Source organism: Larimichthys crocea, chromosome X, assembly GCF_000972845.2.
Source record: "Larimichthys crocea isolate SSNF chromosome X, L_crocea_2.0, whole genome shotgun sequence".
Taxonomy (NCBI): Eukaryota; Metazoa; Chordata; class Actinopteri; family Sciaenidae; genus Larimichthys; species Larimichthys crocea.
Genome location: NC_040020.1, coordinates 4,634,896 through 4,648,820, shown reverse-complemented (window position 1 = coordinate 4,648,820; position 13,925 = coordinate 4,634,896). Strand labels below are relative to the sequence as shown.

At 37.8% G+C, this 13,925-nt stretch overlaps 1 protein-coding gene across 1 annotated transcript; it reads left to right on the top strand.

The window, feature by feature from the left end:
* Window positions 1-3,013: 3,013 nt before the first annotated feature.
* abcg2d (ATP binding cassette subfamily G member 2 (JR blood group)) lies at window positions 3,014-13,551 on the top strand. The gene is made up of 16 exons (XM_010753283.3): window positions 3,014-3,075; window positions 4,661-4,893; window positions 5,878-5,937; window positions 6,021-6,135; window positions 6,500-6,652; window positions 6,736-6,893; window positions 7,346-7,497; window positions 7,652-7,753; window positions 8,113-8,363; window positions 10,438-10,520; window positions 11,588-11,677; window positions 11,809-11,930; window positions 12,029-12,183; window positions 12,310-12,399; window positions 12,823-12,935; window positions 13,061-13,551. Exons 2-16 carry the CDS (start codon window positions 4,679-4,681, stop codon window positions 13,206-13,208), a joined length of 2,007 nt encoding a protein of 668 aa, XP_010751585.3. The 5' UTR covers window positions 3,014-3,075; window positions 4,661-4,678; the 3' UTR covers window positions 13,209-13,551.
* Window positions 13,552-13,925: the final 374 nt, after the last annotated feature.

Genomic DNA, 13,925 nt, shown 5'->3' with positions numbered 1-13,925 from the left:
GGCTCCGAGGACAACAGCACAATAATCGTGGTGCCCTTCGGCGCTTGGGGAAAACACGAGAGTTCTGACTCAAATTTCTCCTTCAGCAGAAGTTTCGTGTCGAGCGGACGCTGGGCGTAGTCGGCAGCAGGACGTCGGATGAAAAGGTGCTGTCTCTGGGCCTAATTAATGTGTGCAATAAAAATCAAACAACAGTTCTCCTTGTGGAAACGTTCGAAATAGTGTGCTTTGCCCAAACAATTAATACCTAATGAGGGTTATTAGCCTCTGTGGAAGAAGAGGCGGTGAATTCATGATGTGCACTAAAAGAAAAAAAACATCCTCTTTGTAATAAGGTTTTATCTACTAGTAAGCCAATGACCTTAAAGGTGCTAAAAGCTGGTAAGTGTCCGAATGGCAGACACTCAGGTGCGACTGTCTGCCATCCAGATCATTTTTATCTTTTTTAGCTGTTCAAAAAGCCCAAGTTTGCACTTTGTTGTTTTCATGTTTAACTTACTCCACGTCATCGGATTTTAGCAGTTATTTGACTTTCTCAGCGTAACAGCATAGAGGAAAGCTACTGAACTTAAATTAATTGAGAGTTAATTCAGCCTTTGTATGAAAATAAACAAATCTACTTAAATGTTCATAGAACATCTGAATACTGAAACAACTGGAATTGATATAAGTAGCAGGAACATCTTAATGACTTATAAACAATTTAATCTTGCCCCCGTCTTCCCCGCAAACTTTTCATCTACTACTACTTAAAAGCACCATTATAAAAAAGAAGAAAAAAGCATTGATGCTCAATTGCACAGTCGTGACAGTTTTGGGAGAAGATGAACAAAAAAACCCTGAATGTTCTGTGATCTTGTGAACAAAGTGTGAAGAGTCTGACATGTATTTAAAAAAAATATAAGATATTCATGTTTTCTTGCAGTTGAAGCATCGCTCACGCTTGTTTTAAGTGTTAATATCTGTACTGATTTGAAACGGGTGTTGTTCGGGCACTAAAGCGGTGAGGGTACAGAAATGTATAGTTTTGTAAATAATTCTATTTATGTACATGTGGAAACTGATCGTTCTGTGTTGCATTTACCGATAATAACTCGTCTGAAGAGGATCTCTCTATGAGAATATTTCACAACGTACGGGAACTCTGCCGAAGGAGCTTGTATTTTTAAAGCTGCACCATTCTAACCTGTTACAATCCTCATTTTCACCACGTATGTGTCACCCAGAAAGAGCGAAGCACACTTAATGCAACACTAAAGAAGTGTTCAGCTAAGAGCCATGTATGACAATGTGAATGTTTGCTTCAATGCCCTCCTGATTAAAGAATACAATCAAAACCCGCAGGGTGTAGGAGTAATTAAGCTGTATACGTAAGTTTGTCTTGGTTGACCTGATGTGAGTGGTTTCCGGTGTAAGGGCAGATTAAACGTTAGATCGTGCAGTTTTCTTTTTTGTTCTGTGCTTGTTAAAGCTAACACTTCATATTTATCAGCCATCTGCGAGACTTCATTTGTCGCCATCCTCAAACTCATTTATAAATGTTTTGTAAATAATGTTTTCCTCCACGTTCACCTATTGAATGAAACTGATTTTATTATAAGGACTTTAACTTTATGATTAACACATTTATACAGCTATTTAAAGTTCTGTATCACACTGTGTCAGTTTCTATTCACTGTATTTTGTTTCAATGCCGTTCAAATATAATCATCGCAGCTATGGATTTGTATCTGGGACCTAAATGTGACTGTTACCTACACTCTTGTTAGTACTGTATTTTTGGTCTGAATGGCTGTAAGACACTGCAATTAAAAACTATATACCAAAAAATGATGCTGTGTTTGCTGAACTCTTCTTTGTGTCTCATGTTTTTTATTTGTACTGCACTATGTCACAGTAAAAAAAAAAAAATCATTTAACTGATTAAAGTTAATACATTTATGAATTCAACCAATTCAAAACAATTTTATTAATACACTGGGCTGATTCGTTCAGAGCAGTTTCTCACAGGTTACACAAAACAAACGTAAATAATACAAGGGCGCTACTGTGGAAGAGTCAATAAATTCTGATAAATAAATTTGCTAAGCATAAAAAAAAACAAGATAATATGAAGAAAACAAGCAGATAAAACATACACCAACAGTGACAATATTGAAAAGAAAAAAATACAAAACGTTCCAAAGCCATCAGATTGCAGAGGGAATTAACGATTTAGAGTACTGTTACTTTTATACTTTTACAAGCAGGTAAAGTAACACTGCCCTGATGCAACAGAAAATACTCGCTGCTTTACGAAGGATTTGTGGTTACAGAAAGAACTGAGATCTCAGATTTCATGCTTGATAGCTAAATCATTTGATAACACTGATATTCTTATTAATTTTTTTATGAACAAAGACAAAAATATTTCAGAAGTATTCTATAAATTCAGCTATTAAATAGTCATAATATGCACCTGTCAGTGCTCTTTCTACATTCATGCAAACATATTTCCTGTAAGGACCAAATATCTTTTTTAAGACTTTCGATTCTTATATGTTAGAAAGTGTTAGGAGGCTCTCTTTATGGCAGATAATCATGAGGATATAATCACCTAAAATTAAGAATCATCCTCATGTTGCATTACAAACTAAACACTGGCTCTAGATCAGGGTTTTTTGGCACATTTCACTTCCATAGTTTCTTCTTCACCCTAAAAGGGTGAGGGGGTGAGGTTGCAATCAGCAACTACACCGTTAAATGCCACTAAACCTTACACACTGGTCCTTTAAATAAGAGTTTAAATGCAGGACATGTACTTGTTGCAGAGTATTTTATTTAGACTTTTGGACTTAACTCTTGGATGTCTCCTTTTCAATCCTCCATGAGTTTGTGGTTAAAGGGTTAAACCACTCTGCAGCTTGGTTGGATCCCAGCTGAGTGTTTGGTTGGATGGTGAGGCACCTGTCCCTGCTGTCATGAGCTGATGTTAGTCAGCCTGCTCAGTCTCTCGGCTCCGGCAGTCTGCAGCAAGACTCCTGAAGGCTGCAGCAGGACTCCAGACCAGCAGCCTTCTCACAGTCTCACAGCTCGGTAAGTCACGGCAACAAAACTTTTGAATGCTTCATGGTGGTGATTGTGATTTATTTATTTATTGTCTAGCTGAGGATGGAGCAAGAAGAAATAGTTCCTTTAAATTAATCAAAGAACTTTTGTTTTACAGTTTGTTTTAAGTCCTTCTGGTCCTTTGAATACACAACATATATTACAATGAAGGAGTGTGAGAATCAGTGCTGAAGTCATACTGTATGTGTGGTTTTTAATGGATAATATCACTTTTTGTCAGGATAGGAGTACAGTCACAGTTCACTGAGTTCATAAAGTTCCTATAAAGTGCAAAAGTTACAAAAAAAACAGTTTGAGGCAAAGAAAGGAGCTACCTTTAAAAAGAAAAGCTGATCCTGAGGTCCTATGTATTATACATTCTGAGTTTTATTTTACAAATAAAACATCTGTGGTCATTTTTTCTCAAGAACAGACAGAAAAACTATATATAACATCACATAATCTAAAAATCCACCAAGCTGTCACTGAGGCCTTACATTTTAAAATGTACCATCATGTTCCTGAAAGTTGGTAACAGGTTGCTGAAATCTTCACAATGCCCCTAAACATCCAACACATGGTCTCACCGTCCTCGGGCGTAGCACAGGACCTGATGATAATGAAAAAAATAATCATTTATAATTAATAAGCAGTGCATTACTCAGAGATTTGAGCCCTGTCTTTGAAGTATTTCATATCTAGAATAGTAAAATAGTTCAAACTCACAGAAAGAAGAACAGGATGATGAAACTGTGTGTTTTTATTTAATGTGGTTATTCATGCATGTTTTAATTTATAGACTGTATGATCTGTTTGGATGTCTATTGTCTAAGATTTTTAAACGATACTATGGACGCATACTGCATTTTGTTTCTGATTAAAATAGCTCAGTTTGCCTTTTTTGTTCTTTTCTTATAATCACACTGCGTTAAACGTCTGTTTCGTGTTGACACGCGTCTTTTTCCATGACTGTCTTCTTTATGAATATAACATTTAAAGACTTTAAATTTAGTCTTTTTAAACATTTAGTTTCATTAATATCAGGATATTTAACAAACAAAATACATAATATTTGGTTGTTAAATATCATTTAGATGAGTTAAATTGGAGACTATTCCATCTGGATCTTACTTCGCAACATCCTTAAAATAATTAATATTTATCTGTGCAGGTTTCAGGAACATTGTGCTTCAATCTGTAATATAAATATTGAGAAATATATTTGAATTGATTCATATTATATATGTCGTGAACATTGACTGACCTGTGTCTTCTGCATAACGTACTTTATATCATATATTTCTCAGTAGTACCAAAGATAGAAAAACATATTTTTAACCTTGAGACGTGAGTATGAACGTGTCCATTTTCCTTGCACAACATCAAACACATCTTGCTGTGAGAGATATCGAAGACGTTTCCTATAGGATTGATGTTTTAATTCACAGTAAGTGCATTAATATTTAATGTTTTTTATTGGATGTGTTCTGTGCAGGAAACCGAGACACATTCCTTAAGTCTGTGTTGTTTTGCAGTAAAAGATTGATTTCCATCAGATCATTTTTTTTGTTAGGGTGTTTGCAGCAGAGGAATGATGGAGCGAGCCAGTCACATCAACATTGCAATGACAGAAGACATCGGTACCAACGGGACGGCCAGGTCAAAGGTCATCACAGCCATGGACCAGAACAAGCAGCCGTGTGGCTCCACCGTGAGCTTCCACAACATCCAGTACAAAGTGCAGCTGAAGAGCGGCTTCTTCTGCAAGAGGAAGACAAGTCCCAGGGAAATACTGGTCGACCTCAAGTCAGTGCTTCAAATTGTTTGTCTGTTTCTTTATGTACTCAAACAAACTTAACACAGAGAGCCATAGATTTCTATTGGTGCGTTGTTTTATCTCATTTACTCACAGACATCAGTAGAAACACTTTTTAATTGAAAATTCTGTGTTTTTTCAGATTGTTGTTTATTTATTTTAACACATTTTCAACACTTAAGATTAAATTTAATTTTTTTCTCAGAGAACGAGACAAAAAAACATCATGAATCTGGTGATTTTGAGTTTGTTGACTTCTTTCAGGTCCTTTAATTTGGGAAACCGTGCTACAGCAGAAGAGCTGCGGTTCCCTTATGGTGATTCAATATGCCTAATCAAAGCAGGACAACAGTGAATAGACTCCTGCGTTGGTTTCTTTCTGATGGTATTAAATACAGCTGACATTTCCCATGGAGGAATGAATCATTTCACACAAGTTTTTTTGGGCCTTTTCCCGCCTCACTGTTAATTATATGATATTAAGCATGGTTTCTTGCATATAATCTCTCTGATGCACTAAAGAAGAAGTCTGCCAGGGAAACGAATTAAACGCCGTCACGTGATCCACTGCCAGGATTCTATTCAGTCTTTTAATTCGGTTTTATATCACAGACAGAGTTCTGGTGCTTTTGTGTAACTGTTTCTCTCTGAAGTCGAAGGATTTGCTGTTGAATTTTTTATGCTGTAGTATTGATTTTTTATTTTTTTTCGTGTGTGTGTGCGCAGCTTCCAAGAAATACTTTGCTGCAAAATCCTTTTATGATTGTTATTTTATTTGAGATTACGGAGGTAATTCAATTTACTTTAAAGAAAATGATCTTAAGAGTCACATTAGTCCACTTATGTATCATAAAACTGATACAGTGAACTTGAAATCTTAGATTGTACACTTTATAAATGCCCCAGTCTTTGCCTTTAATTGAATTTATTCATGTTAAATTGGTTATAGATCGTTGTGTGTTCTTGTCTTGCAGTGGGATCATGAGACCTGGCCTCAACGCTATTCTTGGACCTACTGGAAGTGGGAAATCTTCGTGAGTATTTAATATATATCTAAAAGAGTCACCTGCATATGTAGTAGATATATTTAAGTGTTGTTTTGCTTCGTTGTTCAAAGATTCTTGGATATTTTGGCTGCAAGGAAAGATCCTGCTGGTCTTTTAGGAGAAGTCCTCATCGACAGAGCGCCTCAGCCTCCAAACTTCAAGTGCCTCTCTGGCTACGTGGTTCAGGTGCATTTTGTACTATTTAAGTTAGCACAGTTGCTTATTTACACACCCAGTCCGATAATTACTGGTCTGGTTTGGTCTCCACCAACTGGGAAATGAGATTTTCAGAGATCATCCAGAGGAACAACCCCTTACCCAATACAAAAAGGTTGACTATAGCAGCCTTGTATGTAGCTTTCCAGTTGCAGGTCGACATTTTTCTACATTACAGGTCTGTAGAAATGTAGATTTTCAGAAAACAAAGACATTACAGGTCTGTAGAAATGTAGATTTTCAGAAAACAAAGCAGCAAAGAGCAAGAGAAAACCACCAAATAAACCTTCCCTGTGTCTGACCTTTGACCTCAAGCTCTCGTCTCCGTTCCCAGGAAGACGTGGTGATGGGTACCCTGACCGTGAGGGAGAATCTGCGTTTCTCCGCAGCTCTGCGCCTGCCCAGCTCGGTGCCTCAGAGCGAGAAGGAGGCCCGAGTGAATCACCTCATTAAAGAGCTCGGTCTGACAAAGGTGGCCGACTCCAAGGTGAATATACAAACTGTCTGTAAGAGTCTGCTTCAAGCTTCAAGACAGCAGGTGAGGATTGTGTGGGTGTTTTTTCTCCTCAGGTGGGCACACAGATGACCCGTGGAATCTCCGGAGGAGAGAGGAAGAGGACGAACATCGGCATGGAGCTCATCATCGATCCTTCAGTTCTCTTTCTGGACGAACCGACCACAGGACTCGACGCCAGCACTGCAAACTCAGTCCTGCTGTTACTGAAAAGGTACAAAGCCTTTCTGCCATTCCTCTGTCTGTCTGTGAAAACTAATTTAACACTACAACACAGTCAATTATGTGTTTATTTATGTCACTTTATTACACTCAAATTGGTTCCAGTCTATAGTTTTCATTCCAAAAACAGTTCTTTGACTTTCTGGGTTTCAGTGCAAGATTTTGATTTTATATTTTCAGCTAAAATACACTTATTTAGACCAGATATGAAACTTATTTTAGTGCAAAAAGGTGATTTTAAAAAGAAAATTAACTTTAATTTGATTAAGCTTGCAATTGGTACCTAATGTAATAAAAAGTGTACTTAATTTGGTATAATTTACATTTCTTCTAAATAAAGAGATGCCTTTTTGGACTTGCATGGATTCATACATGTTCGCCTATTATAGGTGTATTAATAAAACTTTTACTTTTAATATATTATTTCATTATGTGTCTTTCCAGAATGGCGAGTCATGGTAGGACTATAATCATGTCCATCCACCAGCCGCGATACTCCATCTACAGACTGTTTGACACTCTGACTCTGCTTGTTAGTGGTAAAATGGTTTACCATGGACCGGCGCCAAACGCTTTGGACTACTTTGCCAACATCGGTAACTATGTGGAAATTTATTATCACCATAAAATGTTTTTAAATGTTGCCATCTGGAAATAAATGGCTAAACATCAGACAATATAAAAAGTAACATGTTGATATAACATGTATTTTAAATGTTTATTGTATATTAAATGTGATCTGTGTTTCAGGTTACCCCTGTGAGCCGCACAACAACCCAGCTGATTTCTTTCTGGATGTTATTAATGGAGACTCCACCGCCACAACCATGACCAAAGTGCACGGATCTGAAGGTAACAGCATTAAATCTTTTCATCAGTACCTCTGTCAAGATGATGTTTTAAGCTTGAAAGCTTGTTAGATGTCTCTGGATTTAACTTTAACGTATGTAGGACCAAGTTTTCCTCCAGATGCTGAAACTTCAGGAGTTTTCAGGAGAAATTATTGTATGTAGCTCCTCAATTTTGATTAGATAGATTCAGGACAATGCTTTTTAGTGTTTGTTTAGTGTTTTTATTATTTGACCTCTTGACCTAACCTCTTGGTATTTATTGGAAAATGACAAACAACATTCTTCCATTTCAAGTAAAAACCATGATTTTATTTAAACCAATATTAAATTCAGTCATTGTCCTTCTGTGTGCACGGCCAGATTTGGACTTTGATGAGATCAGCAGTTCCAGGCAGAGCATCGAGGAGCGCCTGGTCGAGGAGTACAGGAACAGCAGCTACTCCAGCGACACGAGAGCTGAGCTGGACCGCATCGTCCAGGATAAGGAATGTATCTCGTGTTCAAAGTCACGCACTATCACCTACAACAGCTCCTTCTTCCACCAGTTTCGTTGGGTGCTGAAGAGAACCTTCCAGAACCTCATGCTGAACCCACAAACATCTGTGGCCCAGGTAATACACCGTCCACGAATGCTCACTTAAAAAAATGAGAGCTCATCATGAATGATGAAAATATGACAGTCAGGAACTTAAAGCCATCTGATGTCTGCAGTTTCCAAATCTAACTTTGTATCAAGTAAAGTTTCAAATCTTAAGCTAAAATAAAATAAACTAGCACATGAATAAGAATTATTTTAATTATTTGCACGCTGCAGGGATGATGTGCTGGATGTGAAGGCAGGGTTATAATATGTTAATTAGTGAGTATTAATGGTATCCTTTGACAGAGCCAAGCTTGCTGTTTCCACCTGTTTCTTCAGCTTCATATTTACATTCTGTTTCATTGATCTTCTCGTCTAATTCACCAAAATAAGATTGTTACACTGCTCATTTACAGTATGTACTGGGTAATTCATTTTAAAGTGAACGTTTGGTGGTAGCAGCTACATCTGCAAGTGGTAAAACAGTGGCATCCTGACCCCGTTACAGTTTTAATAATTCATACGTCTGGCTACAAAAGGCAAAAACGATGCACCCTTTTTATTTTGCGTCATTCAAAACAGAAAAATCTCAAGCAAGTCCTCAATTTGTTTGCAACTTTAATGCAGCTGAAGTCTAAGCTACAAGTCTACATCTATGACGCATACCTCATTAAGTTTTTAAACTTGAAGTTGTGCCACTATCGCCTTCACTTTGTTCAAAGAGTGAAAGGAGCAGAGAAATAATCAGTTAGCGGTGTTATGAACAGGATGCACAGACAGCGCGTAGGAGAGGTCAAGACTTAATGCCCTCATTAGTCACCCCATGGCGGCAAAATGCCGTCAGAAGTCTCCTCACTTTAAGAATTATTAACAGTTAATTGGCCCTAAATAAGTCAAAATAGTCCTACAAGAGGGGCTCTAGGTGGCGTGGGCGCCATAATCGGCTTTGGTGACTGTTGTGACCCCACTCTTGCCTCTTTGGGCCGGGATCTGAACTGATATCATATCTGGCCAAAGCCCCTTGGCCCTGATCCGGGACTCATCACATGATGGCGTCATGACCTATCCCTCCACTGCCCCGCTTTCACATGAAGGGCTATGGGGAATGAGGTGAAAAAGGCTCAACCGTATTAGCTTATCCCTTCACCCTGGGAACCGCTTAGTCCTGTCATAATCTGTAAATTGTTAGGATTAAAACGTCGCTTTCACTTTTCTCAGTCTTCTCTGTCATCTTCCCCCACCACCAGTTCTCTCAGATAGGCCGGTCTGGAGGAGGAGCAGGGCATCCACTTGACCCTCCTGATCCCCAGAAACACTGACTTTGTTTTTGTCAAAGACAACAATGTTTAAGTTTTATTTCAACTCTTCAGAAAGAATTCATGAGAGTCTGAAGAACTGTGGCACTGAAGTTTGTGGTTACACATTTCTTTGTCATGACGATAAAAATCTAATTCATTTAGTGTTGGGTTTCTGTACAGTGGGAGTTTCTGGCACCTCCTCACCTATTGGCAAGGTGCATGGAGCAACACAAGAGTGTATAAAGGACAACTTTATTGTGAGACCAATACATTTAAGCTTCTGTTTTTCAGAAGAGAATGGCAAAACTTCAGTATGAACAAAGGCCTTCCAGATGACATACAGGACTTTTTAGATCACATACAGGACTTTCTAGATCATAAACAGGACTTTCTAGATCACATACAGGACCTTCTTGATCATAAACAGGACTTTCTAGATCACATACAGTACTTAGATCATAAACAGGACTTTCTAGATCACATACAGGACTTACTAGATTACACACAGGACTTTCTAGATCACATACAGGACCTTCTAGATCACATACAGTACTTAGATCATAAACAGGACTTTCTAGATCATAAACAGGACTTAGATCATAAACAGGACTTTCTAGATCACATACTGGACCTTCTAGATCACATACAGTACTTAGATAATAAACAGGACTTTCTAGATCATAAACGGGACTTAGATCATAAACAAGACTTTCTAGATCACAAACAGGACCTTCTAGATCATAAACAGGACTTTCTAGATGGCTGTCAGTGCTTCTTCTAAATGTCTCAGTGTTTTTGTCTGTGCAGCTTGGAGTCAACATCTTCCTCGCCCTCATTGTAGGAGCCATTTTCTTCGGGGTCAAAGATGATCAGAGTGGTATCCAGAACAGGTGAGAAAACTGCTGAAAAATATGTTTTTACTGCACACAGCAAGACGCGGAACAACAAGCTCATGCCCTCTGTGTCTTTTCTGGGAATTTGTTAGCATTCAGTATTTTTTAAGAATTATTATACTACATACTAAGTTCATTGTCCCTGTAAAACGTTTCCAGGAAAATTGTATTTAATTTTTTTCTGAGAAGCTGGGACACATTCTTTGTAGCTTTGTAGCATATTTATAATCCAAAATCACTGCTTGCTATTGCTCTAATCTGCACATGTATTATACCATGCCTACAGATATAATATTTAGATTATTTCTGGTAAAGTGTGTAAGAAGTGTGAAAAGTCGAGCAACTCCTGCATGGCTAATCCTCTTACCATATTTTATTGGGCACAACCTGGTACTCAAATCTTTCTTTCTGTGCATGCTTCAGTGGGATATAAAGTCCTAATGTCATTATATTCATGGTCAATGCATATGCAGTATGGCAGACACCAGTGTACCCGGCTTAAATGTCTCTCAAGTTATTCAACTCTCCACAGCAGAGTCAGTCACCTTTTAAGTCGCTTTATGTGTACTATAAGGACCACTCCACATTTAGTACAATAATCTGTACTGTTGGGTCAACTCATTGTCAAAGTATTTCATTGACAAAGCATTTCATTGACAAAGAATGTTTTATTGTAGTTTAAGTAATTAGAGTATTTAGATTTTATGGTACTTCTGCTTCTTTAAGTCACAAATGTGCTGTTGTTTTTATATCCTTTTATGGTTTATGGTTTTGCACAGATTAAACAAACTCACCGCAGAACAAACATTTAATTGTTTCAGTTTTTTAAGTAAAGGAATTATTTGGATTATTTCTATGAGCACAAAATGCAGTTAGGTTGAAGAAACGTGGCATTAAAGTCTCTGTCCATTGTGTGTTAAAGGAGCTCATCCCTCCTTTTGTTTGTTTGAGAAATCTTGAAAAGAGAGAGCACTTTTGGTAGCACAGATACAAATTTACAAGACTGGATTCACTTCATTTCCTTCATCATTCGCTCTACTTTACTGTTTCTGTTCTTCTTACAGGATGGGTGCTCTCTTCTTCATCACTACCAACCAGTGTTTCAGCACTGTGTCTGCAGCTGAGCTCTTCATCATCGAGAGGAAGCTCTTTGTGTGCGTAATCTGTCCGGAAGTCGCAAAGCAAGACTCAGCAAACTAACACTGACATAACCAGGACATCTTAATTCAGCATACATTTGGAATGAATGGGTAGTTGGAGCTTGATTTCTGCTTTCTCGAAACAGGCATGAGTACATCAGTGGATACTACAGAGTGTCGGTGTACTTCCTCGCCAAGATCCTGTCTGACATCGCTCTGCGCACTGTCACTTCTGTTATCTTCAGCTGTGTTGTCTACTTTCTGATCGGTAAGACTCTCAGATCTATAAACTAATGACTTTATGGAATACTTTGAATCTTTGAGCAGTAGATCAAATAGTGTGTGTTTGTTTGTGTGTGTGTGCAGGACTCAAGTCCACAGCAGCAGCCTTTTTAATCTTCACGCTGACGGTGACTCTGGTGGCCTACACAGCCACAGCCATGACCATGGCCATCTCAGCTGACCAGAGCGTCGTGGCTCTCGCCAACATCTTCATGACCATTACTTTTGTCTTCATGATGGTGAGAGACGCAGCGAGCACAGAAAAGATGCACACAGATTTATGTATATTTATATCATTAGTAACTCCCGTGCTTTTCCTGCTTTGACGTCAGCTGTGGACATTTAGCTTCAGTTTGTGTTTGTAGATTTTCTCAGGTCTCCTGGTGAACCTACCCAGCATCATGGACTGGCTGGCTTGGCTGAAGTACTTCAGCATTCCCCGCTACGGCCTCGCAGTAAGTTAAAATTAAACAACAGCAGGTATTTAAGTGGAAATTAATATTAGGAACTCTTATTATTTCTCCTAAATACTATTGATTTGATAGTTCTAGAGAAAGGTACACACTTGTACACCTAGTGGATGCAACCAAAATCTTTAAACACACCTGATAATATGATGTTTATGCACGACATTATAGATACAGCAATATTTATTGCAACACATTTGTGGCTTTACCACTGATAAACAGAAGCACTGCGACCTACTACGGCTTCAGTACTGAATACGTTCATTTTACTGTGAACACTTGCGTTATAGATTTCATTTGCAGACCCTCCATCGATCACCACAGATCAGCATTCAGTCTTAGTCCACAGTCTAAGATACTATGTTCACTTTGATCTGCTCAGCATCGATTGACTTTGCTGTCTGCGTTCAGGCCTTGAAGATCAATGAGTTTGTGGGTTTGAAGTTCTGTGATGAGGCTGTGATCCGAAACACCAACATATCGACTACAATGACCAACTGCAGCGCGAGCACAGTCGGTCTGACGTGAGTAGATTGTAGTTCAGTCCACCAGACCTGATGTTAAATATTTATAGAATCGCTTAATAAACATTTATGAACATTTATGAACTTAATTTGTAAGTGATCAGTTTTAACCTGTGTTGTTTTAGATGTACTGGAGAGCAGTATCTGGACTACATGGGGATCGAGTACACCACCTGGGGATTGTGGGAGAATCATGTTGCTTTGATCGTTATGACGTTCATATTTCTCGTCATTGCCTATCTGAAACTCCGCTACATCAAGAAATTCACTTAAATGTGTGATGGATAGCTTTAATTGCTTCCTGGCTCAAGCTCTAGACTAGAACTTGCATTAGTTGATTTTTCTTGGCCCAACACTGACACATTATCAACTTATAAAGTTTTATATATTGTAAATGTGTTCGCAAACAGTACCTAATTTACATATCCAGCAGTTAGAGTGAAACAAAACAGTAAAGCTGCATGACGTTAAACCCAAACAATGAGTTGACAGTAATTTGATTATGTACAGATGTGAGAGTCTTCTCATTTAAGCAAACTTTTTCATGACCACGCTTTAGTTGTTTTTAGGAACTAAATGTGACAACGTACTTTATGATTATATGTGCGATTTGTTTCTTACAGGTTTATATTTCAAATTTATTTATGAATATTTACATTTGCTTTTTTCTTATTTTTTTTAAATCAAACTATGCCGTTTTAGAATGATTTGTAAATCAGTCGTCTTTATATCAGATTATTTCAGCTTTTGCACAATTTACATTTACACTGAATTTAATCTTTGTTGATTTTAACTCTGCACTGATGATTTGTAATTATAAATATGGTCGAATTATATCACAGAAAAAGTGTTTTCTATTATTACAAAGAAAATTTTGATACATTTATACAACTTTTTGAACATGTATAAACATTTTCATGTAATCATTTTCTTGGTGTTTTCTTTCAATGCTATGTAGTGTTTTGTTGAGATGACATTCCCATAATTACT